This window comes from Melospiza georgiana, chromosome 7 (assembly GCF_028018845.1).
Source record: "Melospiza georgiana isolate bMelGeo1 chromosome 7, bMelGeo1.pri, whole genome shotgun sequence".
NCBI classification, from domain to species: Eukaryota; Metazoa; Chordata; class Aves; order Passeriformes; family Passerellidae; genus Melospiza; species Melospiza georgiana.
Window position 1 is genome coordinate 34,407,424 of NC_080436.1, and position 21,674 is coordinate 34,429,097.

Sequence of the window (21,674 nt, forward strand, 5' to 3'; positions counted from 1 at the left end):
AGCGACTGCGCCCGCGAGCGTCCCGTGAGGGGCTGCAGCCGGCCGGGAAACAGAGACACGGCGTGGGGAGCCCGGGCTGTGCGGGAGCCCCACCGAGACGAGCGAGAGAACCCAAGAAAAACACTGTGAGGGGACACTGAGCTGCGAAGGAGCCCAGGCAGGCCGGGCTGTGAGAAAGGTCCGGGCTTTGAGGAGGCGCCGCCCTCCGCCACGTTCCCGGCAGCCTCCGCCGCTGGGGGGGCCGTCAGCGGCGCAAGATGGCGGCGGACAGCGAAGTGAGTGTGTGTCCCGCTCCTCCCGCCCGCTCCCTGTCCCCCGGCTCTCCCTCTGCCTCCCCCGCTCTCTCCGCTCACCGCCTGTCCCGCTCTCTCCCCGCAGCCCGAGTCGGAGGTGTTCGAGATCACGGACTTCACCACCGCCTCCGAGTGGGAGAGGTGGGTGCTGCCCGCCCCTCGCTCGGCGCGGGGCTCCGCCGAGCCCGGCCCGGCCGCTGCTGCCGGGGCAGCCGCTGCCCCCGGCCGGGAGCACCCGGAGCCCTGCCCGGAGCCCTTTCCCGGCCGTTCCGCCCTAGGCTCAGGCCGCGCCCGAGGAGCGCGTTAAGAGGCTCTAGTCGAGCTGGTTCTGAACTTAAGGTCCGGTTTAATACCTGTTTGCAAGGGATTAGAATGTACACTCAGAAGGCTTATGTGTTTTCTAAGTAGCTGTCTGATTGTTAAGAGAGTCATCTTATAGCTGAAGCCTTTAAAAGTTAGTAGAACAATGTAGAACGCTCTTGTACTTGGAATGTATTATTTTTTAAAATGCTTTTTCCAGTAGTAGTAGCGTTTATGACAGGAGACCAGAGATGTCAAATACTGTGCTTTAAATCTGAATTTAGTGATAATTTTGTCTTAAATGCTTCTCTATCTGTTAACAATGAAACAGGAGTTATGTGCTGCAGCTGTTATGTGCTGCAGTACATAACATCTTTCAGAAGAATGTGAGATTCTTGGAACAGTCAAAAGATGCTCACAACTAAAAGTAACTGTCATGTAAAATTTAAGCATAGGAAGACTGTTTAGTGTGCAAGGAAGCAGTTTTTCTGTCTTTACTGTGATACTTGTGGTGTTTGTTTTTTGTTCTTTGGGCTTTTCTAAGGAATTTTGTAGCTGAATAACATACTGTCTGCCTTGAGGTGGCTGAATTATAATACGGGTTTAGTGTTCAGCAAATATTAATGCCTTTTTCCCTCCTAATAGATTTATTTCAAAAATAGAAGAAGTATTGAATGACTGGAAACTTATTGGGATTTCTTCAGGCAAACCTCTAGAGAAGGTCAGTTACCGCTTCTGAATTTTCCTGTAGAATTTGAATTGCTAATTAGTAATACAATAATGTACACATGTATTTCATCTATTGCTGTTTTTGTAGGTGTGGCAGATAATGACTTTATTAGGGAATTTCACTTGTCGAAGTGTCAATTTGACAAACAATTACTGTAAATACTGTAAATTCATTGGTGGGTCATCTGCCAGACAGACTGTTTCCCTGACAAAGATGGATCTTCTGTAGTGCTTAGAGATTTTTTTAAGATTCTAAGTTTGAATCTGGAGACATGCTTGAAGCTGCTCTAAATACTCAAGGAACCTTTTTGTCCTGCCTTGTGCCTTTGTCAGACCTCATGTATTTATGGCTGAGGTTTGCACAGTGCTACTTGTGACTCAGTGTGTTTCATAGATGGGAGAGATTTTTTCAGAGTCTAATTAGAGCCTTTGTGATGCTTTCTCAGTCTTGTGAAATGCAGAGGAAATTGCTGAGCTCTTCTGCATAGTAATGCAGATAAACTCAGCTGGTTTGTGTGGAGTGGCTGCTGTGTTTCCAGGGGAATCTCATTGCTCTTCATTCTAGTCAGGTACAGAGTATTTGGAATAAAACTTATGTTATTTAATAAATTGCACTTTAGCTGTCCTTCTATTCCTACACATCTTCTTTTCTAGACCAGAGCTCTCTTCCTACAACTCTGTAAGATCAAAGGATTGTCCAAGTTGCTTTGAGTAGGAGCAGTGGTGCTGATTTTTTTAGACATTCCCATGCTGTTTTTTTGTTAAATAATTAATTATTCTAGTTAAAGGTGCATATCTTCAGATGTACAGTTGCATAAGTGAGGATGCAAATCTTTATTGCCATGTAGTTCTGAGGACTCCAAGATGATATTTGATTTTTGGAATGAACATGGTTATTGGCAACATGGATTTTAGCAGCCAGCTACCTTTATAATGAAGAGCTTTGAGAACTGCTTATTGAAATTAAATCATGCTGAGCCATTAGGCAGTAGAAAAATGTGAATCAACATTATTGATCACATAGGCAATATTTGAAAGATTAATTTTAAAGACTTTTAAAGACTAATGAATGTTAACCTAAATTTATGACATAATACCTTCTTTTTTTATATGCAGGGTATTTTTACCACAGGAACATGGGAAGAGAAATCAGATGAAATTTCATTTGCAGACTTCAAATTCTCAGTTACGCATCATTATCTTGTACAAGAGCCCAGTGACAAAGATGGGAAAGAAGAGCTGGGAGAAGGTACCTGATAGTTCCTTCCATAGTTGTAAGGATAATGCCAGAAGACAGTGTCAGAATGTAGAGTCCACAGTGTGCTGATTTGTGTCTCTGTGGGATTTTCTGAGGTCTGATGAGTGTGATCTGACACTTCTGCTTTTAGTTTGCTTTGCATTCACACAGTGCTAATACAAGGCAGTTGTAAGTGAGCTGGATGGATGTGATGATACATTGATCCTGTATCAATTTTTGTCACAGATGCCCTTCCTCTGCCAATGCAGGACTTGCTGTGCATGAACAATGACTTTCCTCCTCGAGCCCACTGTCTGGTGAGATGGTAGGTGTGCTGCCTCTCATCTCTTCTGCAAATGAGCATAGCAGCTGCAAAATCTGGCACAATCAGTTAAAGCTTAAGTAAAATGATTCTTTATACTAGACACAAGAAAGAAGTGCAAAAACAGCCTGCTATAGTGGGTCTGTCTTTAATTTGTTTTTTTTTTTACCCCCAAATATTTGTCTCAATTTCATATATTAACCAGGCTTTTACATATGTAATAATTAGGTACATTCTTAAAAAGGAAAGCTGCACCACCTTAACAAACAACAATTATATTCTTAGTAATGCAAATCTGAGCACATAATAGCGTTGGTTCTAGAGAGATTGGCTTTATGTATAAACATTTTCAGTCATTATGAACATAAACTGGAGAACCTCAGGACTGCTGGACCTGGAAGTGCTCCCAGTCAAACACACTGCAGTTGTTGGAATGCTGTTACACTCAGGCAGTTTGTGAGTTCAGATCTGCAGCACCCCATGCCCACTCAGTTCTTGGCCTCTCTAAAAATAACGAGGTACTTGCATCAAATTAACAAATTTCACAATCCATTGATGCAATTAGGTTCTCCAGGTTACAATATTTTTTAAGAATCATGTTTCAGCTGGCTTGCACACTAGAAATGTGTTTTTTTCTCTCTGTCTCTCAAGGTATGGCTTACGTGAGTTTGTGGTTATTGCTCCGGCTGCGAATAACGATGCTGTTATCAGTGAATCCAAGTGCAACCTCTTGCTGAGCTCCATTTCCATTGCACTGGGCAACACTGGCTGGTAGGTGAAACATAAACCTTTTTATGTGTCCAGGTAAAACTCCAGCACTGGTGAGGAAAAAGTATTAAATTGTTAGCAAAATACGTTCATCGGTTTTTGTTTATTTGGGTAATATTGTTAGAGAGGGATTATAAAAATCTCCATGTATAGAGATTGAATAATGTTTTGTTTATTTTAAATATTGTTTGAAAACCTTTAGGGCTGTTAAAAGCTACTAGAAGTTGTAGGAATAATATGCAATTTATAAAACATCACTTTTGCAAGAGGATTTCTTCTCTATGTGTAGTAACAGTAACTTACTAATCTTCCTCAAAAATTATATAGACTGAAAATGAGGTGAGTCATGAAGTGGGCTGTGATTATGGCATGGCAATTTGTTTGGCATTCTGTTTAATGACATTAACAGTGATTTTCTGTGGTTCCTGTGAAGCGTTTCAAAGTGTGTTCGTCTAAGAGAAAATACATTTCAAAGGCTGAAATTCCGTTGAAGTTTTGCTAGAATATTGAGCTAGTTCTGGAGGCTCTGAGGCAGCAGGACCCTGAGTGATGTGCAGTGTTGCTGTTTGCAGTCAGGTGCCCCTGTTCGTGCAGATCCACCACAAGTGGCGCCGCATGTACGTGGGGGAGTGCCAGGGCCCGGGCGTGCGCACGGACTTCGAGATGGTTCATCTGCGCAAGGTGCCCGGCCAGTACACCCACCTGTCAGGGCTGCTGGACATCTTCAAAACCAAGATTGTAAGTGTGAACTGATGCTATGTGTGATTTATGTTCAACCCCTAGGGTGTTTGAGAGGATTTACTCTTTACATTGGATTTGTTCTCTGGTATTTTGAAGGGCTGCCCTTTAACACCTCTGCCTCCAGTTAGCATGGCTATTCGCCTTACCTTTGTGCTCCAGGACTGGCAGCAGTACTTCTGGCCACAGCAGCCACCAGGTAGGAGACTTGTGTCCTCACAATAACTCATTTTCAGACAGCCAGACAATGCTAAAGAAAATATTTGTGTATCTTGCCAGAAGAATTCTAACATTTTCTGCTTTGCTAGGAAAGGCTTCAGTCCAGTCCCACCCTGTGTGATAAGCAAGCCAGCTTAAAGCTGCTCTCAGGTTGTAGCTCATGGCTGGGACAGGTGTTTTGGGTAGGGCTGTGCCTGGAAGTGTGGATTAGTCAGCATTTAGAAATACAATGATATTTCTAAAATAGTGGTATCTATGTGGAATGAAAAGGAGGACTGAATCTGTGAAGTATTCTGCCCTGGATTTCTTAGGTAAATGTTTAGATTCAAATTCTAGAAGATGCTACTACCTCGTGGGAGTTTTTGTCAATTGTTTTTCCATAAAGTACCTTATTTTGCTACTTCACTATCTAAGTGTATTAACAGTGGGAAAAGCAGAAAATACTATATAGACCTCCCTTGAGGTAAAGGTTTGGATTTTTATTATTGTTGACACAGTACTAAATTTAATGCAGGAGGAATTTCTGAATAAGTCTTTTGGTATAGTTGCCTTGCATGAATGGGAGAAATAAGGTGTAGTCTTAAATCTAAAGTATATAGAGCAGAACTTGATAAATTTATGCCACAGTGATGCTGTTTAGGGAAACCAGAGGTAGTTACTTGTTTGGTAGTATCAAAATTATCTCTTTTTTTCTTGGTGGTGGTGCTGTCTTCCTTGAGTATCAAGGATTTGGTTTTAACAGAAATATTTCTATATAGTTAGTAGCAGAAAATAAATTATAAACTTTTCAAAGGTAAACAAACCCATAGGAAAAAGGTAGATATTAGTACCTCCTTAAGTGATGTGGTGTTTTAGGTACAAGGTGATGGAACAGATAAAATGCCCAAGTTCTTTCCTTGGTTTGGTAGCAATTTTACATAACAAGCTTGAGGTATTTAGGGTACATTTGGAGAGACAGAACTCATGTGGCCTTGGTTATCTAATTGTTTGGCTTTTCTTTCTTTCTTGGCTTGAAAAAGTACAGTAATCAAAATCCTATGTTTTGAAGAAGCGTGCAGTGAGGTTGATTCTGTGCTCTGTAGTTAAGGAATGTATGTTGAACATGTTTAAAGAGAGTTCTGCTTATTAGAGAGAAAATCAGTGCTGTTTTAAATGATAGTTCCTCTTTGGTCAACCAAGTTTACCTGAAGAACTTGGGAAATGAGTTCCACAGATTTTATCTTTTTATTGTTTCTGCAGACACAAAATCTATTTTCTGTAGTCTCTGTGCCTTGCTGTAGTTACTCACTAAGTCAGGATCTCAGGTTTGTCATGGATGAGTTGTGGCACTCTGATCATATTTCTTGATTGTAACTTCCACTCCTTTAGCAGCAGAGTTGTGGTTAAGGGTGTCCAAGTGTGTTGCAGAAACTGGAGATGCACAGCATCAGTTTTACTGCTATTGCTATGTGCAGTTGTGGTTTATGTTCACTGGGAAGATTATATACCTTCACTCAATTTGCTCTTCTCAAATAAAACCAAATAAAAAAGAATTTAAATGTCTTTATCTTCTCTGCAGAAGAAATTATGTAATTAAGTTATCCAGATGCTTCATCTGTGCTAATCCCTCACTTGTTTTGTTTGTAAACAGTTTGCCAGATGCAGTTAAAATTGCAGATCAGATGCTTTAACAGCATTATTATAATGGCATTACAATACATTATTATTATTGCTCACTTTAATTTTTGTTCAGTGGAGGCTGTCTGGTTTTGATTTATATATTTGAAGGCTGTAACATGGGAAGTGCCTGAGGGTGCTGGGAGGCATCTCTGAGTACCTGGGACTACAGGGAGTCCCCCAGATTATTTGATTAAGTCCTCTTTTGATAAAATTGTCACCTTTTAAAAGTAGTTGTTTTTTCACTCTGCAGAGTTGCTCTTTCTGTCTTCCTTCTCTGCTTGGAACTGATTTCCTGTCCAAGCATTTTTATGGCACTTTTGTGTCTGTTCTTGTGCCAACATTGAATCTTTAGGGCTGTCCTTTTATCTATCATCACTGCCTGTATGAAGGGAATAACCTTCCCTCAACATGAATGACAAGAATTGTATCTGTCCCTTTGAATGTCCTGTTTCAGTTTCTGTTTGAAGCAGTTGCTTTGACTGTGTGTTAGGATTGTGTTCTCCTAGCTCAGCTGTCCTCTGGTCATCCTGCAAGTTACAGTCTTTGCAGTGAAATAAGGTGATAGGCTGCTTCAAATGTTCCACCAATTCTTTATGGAAAATGTGTTGATTTTTCTCCAGATATAGATGCTCTAGTTGGGGGAGAAGTTGGAGGCCTGGAATTTGGGAAGTTACCATTTGGTGCGTGTGAAGATCCTATTAGGTAAGAGCAGAGTTCAGAAAACTGTTTTTAACTTCCTTAATGGAGGACTTGAAGGTGTTATTTCAAATCTTAGCTTTGCCTGCCTACCACTTAGCATGTCCAACAGATACTTACTTATTCAAGTTCATCAGAAACATCTCTGAAGGGTGGTGCTTTAATAGCAAATAAGACCATTTGTAAAATTGTTTGATGATATTCAGAGTTCAAGCTCGTATGGCTTTTACAATAAACTTATACAGTACCCCATTTATCTCTGAAATGATTATCTTGAAATATACCTCAAGATAAACCTTAAAAATGTTGTGCTTGTGTGCAAGGGTTGGACTTGCTGTCATGTATGCAATGAGAAAACTTACTGGAGAACAAAGAGGGAATAAAACATGAACTATCACAAATACCTTTCAAAATATGAACTGTGGTGGAGGTAAAATGTTCTGCTATCACTGAAAGACTGCACTCTTGTTTTGTTTCAGTGAGCTGCATTTAGCTACAACATGGCCTCACCTTGCAGAAGGGATAATTGTTGACAACGACGTTTATTCGTAAGTATCTTGTCTGAGTTGAAAATGAGTGTGCTTTTTTGCTCACTGCTGCATTTCAGTGTCATCTCAAACACTGTGTGGCTTCACATGTGAAAAAGAATCCATTTTGAGGAATGCCAGTGTCAGCTGATAGCACATCTAATTTGGGAAAACACCTTTTGAAATGCATTTCTGTGAGAAAATATTATTGTGTTGTAATCTCAACAGAACACAAACCCCTGGTTTTGAGCATATTCTCATGTTAGACTTGAAAATTTTTTGTATCACATATTTCTTGGAAAAGATGATAGTGGAGCATGAAAGGTAAAAACAGTTCACTGCTTGATATCCCTCTCACAAAAACTGTCATCCAGCTTTTCTGCTAGAGAGGAAGAAGTGTTTCTTGTTCATGTCATGCACATATGTGAGAATAGTGACTCTTGCTTGTCGTGTTCTCCTATGTAATGTGGTGACATGACATTTATTGAGAACTTGGTACTCATCTTTCTGATACTTATAGTGGCATTTGGTTTTCTTTTTTCTTTTTTTTTTTTTCTTTTTTCTTTTTCTTTTTTTAAATTTTTTCCCCAAGTGACCTGGATCCACTTCAAGCACCCCAGTGGTCTGTGAGAGTTAGAAAAGCAGATAACCCTCAGTGTCTATTGGGTAAGACATCAGAATTTCCTGTCTTCTCTTGCAACTTTTAAACTAAAACTACCAAGTTATGAAGTTAGGGTTGAGTTGATTACCTGATGGTTTATTTGCTCACTTCCCTCATTTTTTTGAGTGAACAGTATTTTGGGTTTCTTTTTCAAGAACACAAGCTTTGCAAATACATAAGTTCCTGTTGTAGTTTATTCTGTGCCTGTGTATGTTGAAATTCATTGCTGTTCTTATTTCACCAGGTTCCAGAGAATAAGAATTTCTCTATGTTCTGTGAAAATTTACATTTCGTAGAATCTTCCCATTTTATTAAGTGTGTTTTGCATGTATCCATCTCCTTAGTTCAACCAACCTTTCTGACAGGGAGAATTAATATTCTGGAGAGCTGTACTCCTCTGTCTGTCCTTGCCTTTAAGCTTGTGGGGAAAAGGCTTCAAAACTTTCCAAGTTTCATGTTGTTTTGGATGAATCAAACTGCAGGCAGAGCTGTGCTCTGGAGAAATGGCCAAGAGCTGCCTGGGTGTGCATTTACCTAAACTTTAATTATGTGGGTTTTGTGCTTCAGATAATTTATTATGTGGATTTTGTGCACCAGATATTTGTGCTTCAGAACAAATTATCAGATGTTCTTTCAGAAGAAAAGATAAAAATTACTCTCCTTGGGGCATAATTTGGAGTGTTGGCTCATTGCTCAGTGAGATTTTTGGCTGAGTTCAGGAGCTTTGTTCCTCTACCAGGGGATTTCCTTACTGAGTTCTTCAAGCTTTGCCGGCGGAAGGAGTCAACAGATGAGATCCTTGGAAGGTCTGCTTTTGATGAGGAAGGAAAAGGTAAAGCTAAAATCCAGTTGATTTGTGTTACTTGTATTTAATAGTTTTGTGCTAGTTTGCCTTCCCTGTGCCTTTATTTTCACTGGTATTTATAACTCTTACACATACTCCTGGGAATTTGCTGGCCAGGGCTTCATGGGGACATTTCTCATGAATTCTAGACAAGTTCAGCTCCCAGAGTCCCAGAGGGACAACTGCCTCGGTTAATGTTGTGTCTGGTTTTTTTTTTACAAGAATAGAAAAGCTTAAAATTTGACTAGAATGTACAAGAGTTGGTTATAGGACACATCAGATTTGTCTGTATAGTTTTATGTATTTTTGCTTTTTCCACTTCTTTCTCCTTTTTGTTGTTCTCTGTAGTACATGTCAACAGCAAGTTTAAAGAGTCTTTAATCTGTGTGAAAGGCTTTGCTCTCATCCTCTCCATTTTAAGGAAAAAAGAAAATTAAAACTTCCCAAATTATCTGACCAGCAAGTTGGGCTTTATCCCAACTGTGTAAATACTGTCATCTTTTTGATATCTCTGTCCCTCTCTGGCTTTTCTTGATGTATATAGTGAAAATTCCCTTCCTGCCTGCTGCTTGTCACCTGTTCTTCCCTCCAAATATGGCCTGTATCAGTATATTTTCCTTGGCTATACCTGATGTTAGTTTTGAAGAAGGAGCTTGCTAGTGAGCTTAAAAAAGTGTTAGACTGAGGAGGGTGTGTATTACTCAGTACTTGGCATACAGTTCCTTCAGGCCTTCTTAGCTCTGGGCTTGCCAAGATGGGCTTTTGCAGGTTGCTCCTAATTATTCACTTAAATTTGTCAGCTCTCCTTATAACAATATTAATTGAGTCTATTGTTAGAGAGACATTCTAGAGTTTACTAGCAGCAGGTCTGAAAAAACCCCAGTCTTTGATTTTGTTCTAATTGTTTTTATTTTATTTGCTAGAGGTTGCTGATATCACCCACGCGCTGTCAAAGCTCACAGAGCCAGCACCAGTCCCAATCCCCAAACTATCAGTCACAAACATGGTTCACAGTGCCAAGAAGAAGATCCGCAAGCACAGAGGTGTGGATGAGTCTCCTCTGAACAATGAGGTGCTCAACACCATTCTCCTGGTGAGTGAGCTGTCCCTGCACATGGATTCAGATATCTTTAAACCTGTGGCAGGTTTAAAGGTATCTGATGGCAGTTCCAGTGCTTGAATTGCATTTCTCAGCTTCTGGGAACAGCCCAAGTTGTTACAAGTCTGTGTACTATAAGTGGGCTAAACCTGATCTCTGAACTCTGCTACCAATTTTAATTATAGGGATTGCTGGTATGAAGCTAGCAGTAGCTTTATAGAGAAGGTGGAAAAGGCAGGAAAACCATACTGATGGAAGGTTTATTTTTTTTTTCTTCAAGTTCTTATTTCCTGATGCTGCTGACAAACTTGCAGATGTATTTGAAAACAGAGCCAGCACTTCAGCAGGAAGCAATCCTCCTCCAGAGAATGAAGATCATGTAAGTTTTGAGTGACACAGAGAAAGGAATTTTGAGTTTATATAGACTTGGCAGGGCTTGCCCTATATCTTATAATACTTAGCTTTTGGAAAGATGAATTTACCTTTGTGGAATCTCTGGGTAGAAATAGTGATGATTTCTGTTTTCTTGGAATTCCTTTCTTTTTCCAAATACTGTAGGTTTTGGTATCTTCTAAGCTTAAAATGTTGCTTAGCCACATATATTGACAAACAGAAAAGAGCTCAACATGGTTTTGGAAAACAATGCCATTGTTTCTGTACTTCTTGCTTTCTTTTATTTCTTCCCTAGAATCTCTTCAGCCAGTTTAAGTCTGCTCCATCTGACAGTCTGACATACAAATTAGCTTTATGTCTTTGTATGATAAACTTCTACCATGGAGGAGTCAAAGGAGTGGCACATCTTTGGCAAGAGTTTGTGCTGGAAATGCGTTACAGATGGGAGAACAACTACCTTATCCCAGGGTGAGATTGCTGTTGTTGCTCCTTGGTCATGGAAAATGTTCTTTGTTCCAGGAGCTGAGTGGGGTCACTGTGACTTTGAAACACACAGTTTTGGGGATTTTTAAATTGCAAATGCTATCTCTGCTTTTATTACCCTACTTCCTTAAGGAAAGAAAGGGCAGGCAGTAAGGACCAGCATCTGTGCCCTCTTTTGAAAACTTCAGGATGCCTGGGGAAGCTCAGCTTAGACATTCACTCCACTGTGTGAATGAGGGTGGGGAAAATAACTTACTGTGGTGTAGTTTCACCTCTCTTCTGAGGGAGCTGTTCCAAGGTCCTACTGGTGCAATGGCCTTTTTAGGTATTCCAGCCCTTCCAGGTTCTGTCTGCTGCAGCAGAGAGCTTGGGACACACCAAACCAGGGGCTCTCTCAAGATGAGGCAGAGCAGTAACATACCCTGCACTTAGGGTTGTGGTATTTTGGTTGGGGTTTGGGGTTTTTTGTTGATGTGACAGACTGGCACATCAACGATTTAATGTACTACATTTGTACTTTGAAATGGTTACACTAGCAGATAAAATAGAAGCTGAAATGTATAGCAGTGACTCCACTGTATCATTGCAGTTTTAAAAGTGCAGTTAAGGATGCTTAATTCCTGTTTGAAAGCAGTTACCTTTTCAACTTCCAGTTGGAAAACTGACCAGGAATGCAGAGTGTTTCACACTAGTGTGAGTGATCTCTGAGTTCCTGAAATGACCTCTGGGAAATACATGTAATTTAAATTCTGGGCTTGTCTGCTGAGACAATAGAAGAGCTGTGTAGTTGAAATGATGGGGATGGGTTCATTGTGGAGGTTTGTCTCTGTTCTAGATTTCATGTGATTTAAGAACACATGTGTGTGAAAGATTCAACTCTATAACTGATAATGGTTACACTTCTACCTTTTTTTAGATTAGCTAATGGCGCTCCAGATCTGAGATGTTGTTTACTGCACCAGAAACTTCAGGTAAATATCCCAAATTTAAGAATGATTTTTTTCCTAAAGAAACTGTCAAAATTATAGCAATGATTAGCTAAATATGTTGTTTTGTAGATTTAGTTGTGCTTGTGGTTTTTGGGCATGGAATTTATTTCTTGAGAAAAATTTTGTTACAGCAACAAGTTCAGTGGAATTGTTATCTTTTAGAATTGTAAGACCTTTTCAGTGGCTCTACAAGTTTTTCTGTACGATTGTCTCCATAAGGGAAAGAATTGCTGAACAATTTTTTTTTGTTCCTTTAACTTGTTAAATTAGATGCTAAATTGTTGCATTGAAAGGAAGAAAGCAAGAGATGAGGGGAAAAGGGGGAGCATGTCTGATCGTTCACCTGGTGGTGCTTCTGGTGATGGTGCCAAAGGAGGAGACCACTCTGGAGAGAACCCTGACAAGGAAAAAGAATTTGGCAAGTCTTGGGAATCATGGAGTGACAGTGAAGAGGAGTTTTTTGAATGTCTTAGTGACACAGAAGATCTTAAAGGAAATGGACAGGAAAATGGCAAGAAAGGAGCAAAAGAGTCTGTAAACCTAAAACCAGAAGGGCGTTTGCACCCACATGGAAAACTGATGCTGCTGCATCCAGGAGAGCCTCTCTACGTTCCCATAACACAGGTGAGGGAGCAGGAGCTGAGAACACACAGAATGTGCCTCATACCTGGGGTTGTGAAACTGCAACAGTTTGCAGGTTACAGCTTTGTGTGTTGTTAAAATTTCTCTGTGTTTTTTACCTGATACCTTGTTTTTAATCTTTAAACTGAATGAGGCTGCTAATCTCACACATTCTTTGTTTTATTTGAGAGTGAATGTCCGTACCAAATTTCACTCCAAATGATATTTTTAAAACAAGAATTAAACTTCCTTTCCTACCTTAAATATGGGGTTCTTTTTATTTCCAGTTCTTGAGTCATTTTCCATCCCCTCCTTACTTTCTTTCCTATAAAATAGGAGCTGCTGTGGTCCTTGCACCATGGAGATTTCTGCCTAACTTTGCACAGTACTGGATCAGTTTTAGTGCTCTATTTGTTTTTTTTCATAATTTCTCAGCTCACATCTAAAAGGCCACAGTCATTAGGTTTGGTGCCATTCTCTGCAGCAGGTTTATTATCAAACAACTAGAAATGTTACCTGACATCAATAGGCTTTCTTGCAGAGTGACCAGGGATGAAATAGGAAGTGGTGCTGTCACAGAAAGCAGTTTGAAATCAGCCATGCATGAAGAATACTGTGGTTTTCTTTCTCCTGAGAGAAATTACTTCTAATTAGTGTTGCTTTGCTTGGGTAAAACATACGAGCAGAGAGTAGTCAGGCAGTAGTCAGATGTTCTCAATTAATAATGTGCTGACAGTATTGACAGCAAAAATTCTGCATTGCTTTGGGTAGATTTTCATCCATCTCAGCAAAATTGAACCAGTCAAACATTTCCAGGACTTCATTAGGATTTTGGCATTTTAGCAATATATCCTTATATTGTTAGCTTATTTCCAGGTGATTCTCTGTGTAGTTTCTTTGTTAGTGTCCTCTTCAGATGCACAACTTGAGGCTGAACTGTGTAGGCAGTGGAAAGTTGTGATCATTTCCTCAGAGTACAAAGCAAGCAGAGTGAACTAGGGGTGAAAAGGAGCTTCCTGCTCCTCCTCCCTTGCCCTTACTGCCTGCAGGAGGGGCTGTCAGTAACGCTGGGTGTTCCCTGTCACAGGAGCCAGCCCCCATGACCGAGGACCTGCTGGAGGAGCAGTCGGAGGTGCTGGCCAAGCTGGGCACGTCGGCGGAGGGCGCTCACCTGCGGGCGCGCATGCAGAGCGCCTGCCTGCTCTCCGACATGGAGTCCTTCAAGGTAGCACTGCTGGCACACTGCATCGCCTGCTTCTTCATTCAGCTGGCCCTCTTGGTTGTGTTGGACAGTTCTGAAGGTTTCTAAGGTTTTTTTCCTGCACAAAACAGTTTCCAGTTAGTTTCAAGTTGAAAATAGAAACCTGCTGGGCAAACTCTTGGCACATTTCAAAATCTAGGAGGATGTGATCTGTTACACTGTAGCATCCCAGTAAATTTACACAATGTCTGTGGGAAGGGAAAATACACATCAGACATACAATTGATCAGTTGAATTAAAACATCCATTCATCAGGTTGGGACTGGACTAACTGTGGTTTTGGGTTTCATTTCCCTCTGAGCTCTGCAGAGGGAGCTAAGAGCACATCCACTGCTCTCAACACTAAAAAGACTGGAGATTCTGAAATGAAATAGCCATATATATATTTTTAATTATTGCAGTCTTTATGGTAAAAGGATATAATGTGCTGTACAGTTAGAGTATTTATAGTATAACAGTAATCACTTTATTAACAGGGACTCATGGCATATTAAATATATATGGTGTAAGTAATCTAAAATCTCAAAGTAAAAGTAGAGAACTATAATTGGAAGCACAAGTATACACTTCATAGGTACATCAAATAGAAAACAGGGATTCCTTTTATGTTCTGGACCTGTAGATGTAGTTAATTGTGGTCATATTGCATCTATGAAAAATGAAGGTTTTTTTGTTTGGGGAAGATACTTCTTTAAAGTTCCTTTTCAAAAAAAGAAGAAATGGTGAATTTTGGCACTGGAGTGTTAAAAAATGGAAAGTCAGTGCTGAAAGCATACTTAGGCAGCCCACTGATTCTTTTAGTCTTTAATGGAGTAAGTGAATCCCTGTTTAGTGAAAATTCCTATTTATTGCACGTGCCAGGTGCCAGGTGGAATCTTAACAGTATAATTTTGAGCTTGCCTGAAGTAACTGATAAATGTAATGAATGTACATATAGTGGGTGGTGAGAAGGTGATTTTTTTGTTGTTATTGCTGCTGATGGGGGTTTTACCCCTTGCCATTTTCTTGGTTTATGCTTTATTCCCTCTATCCTACTGTACAGTTTGTTGGCTGTGGACAAAAGAATTTCCTGAATTTTGTCTCTTACTCTGTGCTCTACCCACTAAACCGTATTGCCCTCCTATCCAGGCTGTCGCGTTTTTGTAGGATTTTTCAGGAACAGATTTTCTGTCCTCTCCTCCCTGCAGGCAGCTAACCCTGGCTGTTGTCTGGAGGACTTTGTGAGGTGGTACTCACCCCGGGACTACATCGAGGAGGAGGTGATTGATGAGAAGGGGAACAAAGTCATCAGGGGCGAGCTGAGCGCCCGCATGAAGATCCCCAGCAACATGTGGGTGGAGGCCTGGGAGACAGCAAAGCCAGTCCCAGCACGGAGGCAGAAGAGGCTTTTTGATGACACCAGGGAGGCTGAGAAGGTGAAAGCTCTGGGGCTGGTGCCAGTCTGGGCTCCCTGCAGCCCTTCCTTCCTCCCCCTGCAGCATTTAAACACTGACAGGCCCTTGCACTGTGTCCTTGGAGTTACTGAACTGTTTAGTGCATGGCTTAGGGTTAATTGGAAATTCCTGCTGCTGTACTGGAGGGTGTTTGATGTATCTAAAAGTATGCAGTGTTACTTAGGTATTTCTTTGAATTATTAGTAAATAAACCAGATTTTTATCTGCATATACATTAGGAACATTTTAGTTTCCTAATGCGGTTATTTTTAGTTTCATTCCAACTTGTTGGGCAGATTCATGTAAAACTGCCTCTCAAGTCTTAAAGTGGCATTCCATTCTTGTGTATTCATCTTTCCAAGGTAACCTTATCTTTGGGAAGTAGTTTTGATCACTAAAATATTGAATTTTCTAATGGTGCAGGTACTTCATTACCTTGCAGTTCAGAAACCAGCTGACCTTGCAAGGCATCTCCTGCCTTGCATCATCCATGCAGCTGTACTCAAGGTAAAGGAGGAAGGTAAATAATGTTTAATAAATTATTAAGATATTTAAGGGGGAACAGTGATGCAGTCAGTAATTACAACTTTGTTTCTTTCCTTATAATAGAAGCAGTAGAAGATATATCTTCAGTTAAGAAGATTATCAAGCAGATAATATCCCATTCCAGCAAAGTGCTACGGTTTCCCAGTCCAGAGGACAAGAAGTTGGAAGTAAGGCTTTTGTACTGGCTGGGGCTGAAAACCTGATTGACTTTTGCACTGTTCATGGCAATGTTAAAGGAACATCTTTTTAATTTTCCCTTTTATTAAACTCTTGCAGGAAATCATTGCTCAGATTATGAGTGTGGAAGCCATCATTGCCAGGGCAAGGTCTCTCAAAGCAAAATTTGGGGTAGAGAAATGTGAAAATGAAGAGGAGAAAGAAGATCTACAAAGGTGACTTTTTTAATTCTTATTTTTCACTGTGTTGTTTTGCTTTTATTCTGATGCCCTACTTTCAAAACTTAGGACAATGGTGACAATAAAGAAATATTTAGGAATCATATTTGGGTATTCCTGTCACTAGACTGTCTAGACATGATGTGTGTGGGTACCTCAGTGCTCCTCCAATTAAGCATCTTTTGGAGACCTTTGATCCAGGTTTTTTAAATAGAATTTGGTTCTATCTTGACAGTACTGGGGACTAACTTTTTTTTTGTGTATATAAAAGATATATTTGGTGAACTCTGTTACCTTACCTAAAATTAGGACTAGAAATTTACTGGTTTTTATAAATATTATGGAATGAAATAGCCTCTTCCACAGTTGTTTTCTTATTCTTGTCTCCTTGCTGATGTGAAACATCTCTGAGCAGCTCTGAATGGGAAGTGACAAGGAATGTTCCCTTGCATCACTACCTGCTGTCAGGTTATTTACTTGCTGCTCAAGATGAGTAATGTTATAAAACCCAAGTTAACCTCTTGCTGCTGTGCTGGGAGGGAGAGATGACATTTGTGCAGTACATGTTGGGAGTTCAGAGATGTGGTGCCTGACCCAAGCAATGTCTGTGTGCTAAAGAAAATTGTCACATTGTGAATACTTCTGCATGGCCAGCACCATGGAGGCTTTCCTGTTGATTTTATACATCTGCTTTAGGAGCCTGGGCTTCATTCTTAGGTAACTGAGAGGAGAATTTTTTTCCTTCAACTTTTGGAATAGAGAAGCAAGAGAATCTGCCAGTTTTCACCCTGAGCAAATGATGCTTGGTGAAGGCCTTGGCAGAGGAAACAGCTCATTTAGGTCAGCACACTGGATCTGGCCAAGGATTAACCATTCCTTTTTCCTTTTCAATCATTTGTTCCATCAGATTTGTAAACAGTCTCCTGGAGCAGCCAGAAGTGTCAGTGGTTGGTGCAGGAAGAGGACCTGCTGGCAGCATCATTCACAAGCTATTTGTGAATGCTCAGAGGGTAAGAGAGAGCTCTGGGTAGTGTTGCAGCCACTTCTGATTTAACCAGAACGAGCCAATGAGTTACCACATGGTGCCAGTGTATTCTGTCTGCATTTCTGCATGTACTGTCATGTATGTGCTTGAGGTGTTTCTGTGATGTTCTACATGATTTTGGCAGTAACAGAACCTTGCAGGACCAAAGGAGAGTGAGTGAGCTGGGATGTTTAGCAGTTGAAGCCAGCTGGGTAGACAGAGGTGTCACTAATGCTTTATGTACTGCAAACAGTATCATCAGTAGTGCTGTGAAGGCAAGACAAATTTCTGCCTTATCACAGCAAGGTCAAGTGTTGATTGTTTCACAGAGGAATGCAGAGAAACAGGTCATAATATTACATATTTTAGAAGCAGTAACTTCTAAACTGAGGTTTATGTTTGGAATCCTTGAGATTTTTTTCTGTGGAAACCAGCATGCTTAGGAAGTTTCAGTTCTTTTTCAGTTTCTGCATTCAGTTTACCAGTGTTGCATCTGTTTTCTGGAGACCCTTCCCTTGCTGATATTGATAAAAATGTTGCTTTTCTCTCTTAAGCAGTCTTTGGAATAATTAGTCTGAAAGTATTGATTTCCAAACCTCATGGACTGCAATCAGCCTTCAGTTTCTGTCAGAATTACACCTGTTTATAGCATCAGATTTTCTAACTCAAATTTAACTACAGTGGTAATAACAAGGTAGCAGCCTGAAATCCCATTTGGAAATAATTGCTGGAAAAATGTTGTGATTGGGTGTTAAACACTTTAAAGGGATCAATGCTTTTGTAATAATCTCTATTTTGCAACTCAGCATAAAAAGGACCATTCTGAAAACAGACCGTGGTTATTCTGAGGAATGAAAATCAGGACACTTCTTTTATTCTTCCAGTCTCTAGGGAAATTGTGTTTGCAAACCTGAACCTGCTAACCAGCCACCTTTACCCTTCAAAGCCCAAGATCTGTGCCCTGTAAAGTGATGCACACATATGCACTTGCCTCTTCAAGAGAGGCAGTGGGTTTTCAAATCTAACTTTCTACCCTTAGGATGTGTGCAAATTTCTAGGGTTGTGTTTTGAAACACCACTAACTAAAGCAGGGTTACAGGTATTTCCCACTAGCAGCTGGTCAGTGTTAATTAAGGTTTCTTAGTGGGACAGGAACCAACTTGCAACAAACCCCATTTTGTGTTTAACCTGCTACGAGTTATTTCAGTAGAGAGCTGTTTGGTAAATAGAAGTGAAATTCCCTGTTCATTACCTTTTGAACCTGGACTCCTCTCTGAGCTGTGTATAATGTGTTCTGTTCTTGAGTTTTCTCAGGAAAATTCTGATAGCCAGTGCATGTTCTTGGAGTGCATGATGTCTCTTAAACCTACAGTCTCCTCCTAACCTCTTGTAAGTCACCTCTGACTTGCCTTTGTTTCTGTCTTTCATCACTGGTTCTTTTCTCATCCCTTTCCAAGCTGACTGAATCTTCTGATGAGGTAACCAACTTTGTCCCTCCTTTCCCTCTCATCTTCTCTGCATAGAGCTGAACCTTCTGGTGGATATAGTGCAGCAGCCAGATTTAGTTTGTACTGGTGTTCACAAGTTGAGCATAAAAGTAACTTTGTGTTTCCAGAATGGTTTTTCTGTATTCACACTTTATTTTCAGAGCCAAATAATGCATAGGAAAAGAGAGAGAAATGTTAAAAAAAAAAAAAGTCTTTCAAAAAACCAAACCAAACAAAAACCTTTATTCAAGTGAGTATTGGTGTTTTCTGATGCTGAAATATGTAGCCATGCCTTTATATTCTTTGTTGCCATCACTGATTTTTTGTTGATGTTTTGGGGGGAGGTGGTGATGAACAATATGGATGCTGCATTCCCAACACTAGTGCTTCCTGAAGGTCTGGAACTTTCTGGACACAGATACTTGGAAAGAAGCAGGGTGACTGTGTGAAGTGTAGCACAGGGAAGATCCTCTCTGTTGGTTTCCCCAAGCTGTTCTTGTGGGAACACGTGGCACTTGTCCCTGGTGGGTTCTGTGGCACAGCCTGCAGGGCTGGTCCCTCCACTCCTGGGAGCAGAGGGACTGCAGCAAGGGACACAAGGGGCAGCCATTGGCTTCTGCCACGCCTCAGGGATGGTGCTAGTGTAGGGTTGTACATGCTTGAATTAGGAAGGACCCTATTAGGGTATTGGGGGAGATGTGTGTATCCACAGGAATATGTAATCAGGGACTGTTTATTTGGCATGCCAGCCCTTCTTGCAGTATCTGGGTGTCAGTGTTGCTGCTGCCTGGCCCTGAGAGGATGAACAGCAGTTGGGACTGTGCAGCAGGGGGATTTCAGCAAGGCTCTCTGGCCATGAAACCCTATCCTGCAGTAGTAGTGGAGAGTGAAAGGCAGGTGACTGTCAGGACTGCAGGAGTGGCACTGATGATTTTGAAGTGGAGGCTGCCTTGGCCTCCTGCAGCTGCAGGGAGCTGAGCAGAGAACTCTGTGTGAGGAGGGGCCATTTCCTCCAGTCACAAGCCTTGCTTCACACTGCCACATCAGAACTTCAGCTGGGCAGAGCTTCACCATCCACACGAGGGTTCTTCCATCTGGTTACGTTGGCTTTATTTCCTAGCATCCCATTAGCGCTTTGCTCTGTGTACACACGAAGCCTCTAGCTGTGTTCCCATTTCTGCTCTTGTCTGAGAGCAGCTCTGTGAATCGGCGTTAGGCAGCAGGCTGCCCTGTCGCTGTGCTCTGCCGCAGGTGGCCGCGCCGCTGGAGGAGGAGCCGCGGCGCTCGGGCAGTCCGGAGGAGCGCAGGCAGGGCGTGCAGTCGGAGTTTCCCCCGCCCGCGGGCCGGGAGGTGATCCTGCGCGCCTCGGTGCCCCGGCCCGCGCCCTACTCCAAGGCGCTGCCGCAGCGCATGTACAGCGTGCTGACCCGCGAGGATTTCCGCCTGGCGGGCGCCTTCTCGGCCGACACCACCTTCTTCTGACAGCCGGGCGGGGCTGCCGGGACCGCAGCGCTGCTCCCAAGGACTCGGATCCACAGCTCATCTCCGAGGTTTGGAATGGCTGCAGGAGGGGTTTCAGACTGTCCCGAGGGAGCATCTCTTCCTTAACTTGCATTAGCTTAATTACGGACCTGAGTGGGCTGTGTGCAAATATTCATGTTGAAATTGATGCAGAATGTGCTGCTTTACACTTCAGGATCAGACTTGATCAAGTGACGTTAGTCTACTTAAATTGATATATATAAAAACATTAAGTAATTTATATTTATTACTAATCGTAATCACAGAGCCCAGTATTTTTTGGTTAATCACTGTTTCAAGTGCTTCTGAAATATCCTTATTTTTATTTAAAGTGTACAGTTCATACTCTAGTTTGTGCTAAAGTCTCCTGGTTGTCCAGATCTCTTCACTTCTCCCAGAAGACAGAACTAAGTGGACAGTGAGTCTGACTGACAGCCTGCAGTGCATCACTGAGGTGTGGGATACTCTGTATCCTTCCCTTGGTGCAAGGGCCAAAGCTGGAAATGACACCCCGGAGGTGTTTCACTGTGAGCAACTCACTGGTGTTTACCCAGGCTATTTGTCTGCACTCCCTGTCATCCATGGGACAGGAGGGGACAGCTCTGTCACCTCTGGCCCCTACCCCACCTGTGCCAATGTTGCTTTACAGTGACCTTCATCTGTTTGAATGAGAATCAGCATTACTTTACAGATGTACAAACAGCTACAGTATTGTGGACATTACTCAATAAATATGAACGTGCTGTTGGCTCTCAGTATTCCCATGCTTTTCCATGCCCTCCTTGCATGCTCTGATCCAGGAGGGACACTGTGCCTACACTGAGTACAGAGATTGAGTTCTGCTGGTAGTAGCAGGATCCCAGGTGTTACCCTAAAACTTCTCTATGTGAGGAAAAAAGACACTGATCCCTGTTCCTTTACAGTTCTATGAATTAGAAACACATTTTTCAGGATGAAGAAGAGTTAACAAGGTAAAATCTTGCCACAGACCTTGTTTTCCAGGCTCTTTGTGTGTTTCCTCACACATCAGGGTAAGTATGATAAAGACCTGTAGCTGCTCTTTAACTGTGTGGCTTCTTTAAAATTAATTACACCAAACAAACAATTTCTGGTTTAGTGGTAAGTAAAATTTTGGTTAAGCTTCTTCCCCAATACTTCTGGTTTCCTCCTCTCTAATGAAATATTACACTGCAGTGTGGCATCTTGTAAAGTATGCAGACACTTGAAAATCTCTCATACTTGGTTATCAGGCTATTCCTACCTGGTCATTTAAAGTGTGGGAGAGGTGATTCCTTTATCATATTCAGACACCACAAACATCATCAACACAGCTAAAGGCCTGTTAGTTTGGCTGTAGAAAATAGTGCACTCATGCAACTAACTTGTCTTAAACAGTCTTTGTGTCTGTTCAAGATTTTTCTCAGAAGGA

General features: G+C 41.5%; 1 protein-coding gene across 2 annotated transcripts; it reads left to right on the forward strand.

Moving 5' to 3' along the window:
* Positions 1-183: 183 nt before the first annotated feature.
* Positions 184-21,003, forward strand: RAB3GAP1 (RAB3 GTPase activating protein catalytic subunit 1). Of its 2 annotated transcripts, XM_058027540.1 has the most exons (25): positions 184-275; positions 379-434; positions 1,239-1,314; positions 2,439-2,571; positions 2,806-2,884; positions 3,533-3,652; positions 4,222-4,387; positions 4,487-4,586; positions 6,886-6,967; positions 7,441-7,509; positions 8,081-8,154; positions 8,889-8,981; positions 9,917-10,086; positions 10,373-10,471; positions 10,781-10,953; positions 11,885-11,939; positions 12,228-12,581; positions 13,666-13,803; positions 15,027-15,254; positions 15,696-15,792; positions 15,882-15,985; positions 16,095-16,210; positions 17,121-17,223; positions 18,695-18,715; positions 19,976-21,003. In XM_058027540.1, the coding sequence occupies exons 1-25, from the start codon at positions 258-260 to the stop codon at positions 20,204-20,206; spliced, it is 2,955 nt and encodes a 984-aa protein (XP_057883523.1). In that variant the 5' UTR covers positions 184-257; the 3' UTR covers positions 20,207-21,003. The 2 variants fall into 2 exon arrangements, with proteins under 2 accessions (XP_057883523.1, XP_057883524.1); XM_058027541.1 differs by lacking the exon at positions 18,695-18,715 and having other exon boundaries at positions 185-275.
* Positions 21,004-21,674: the final 671 nt, after the last annotated feature.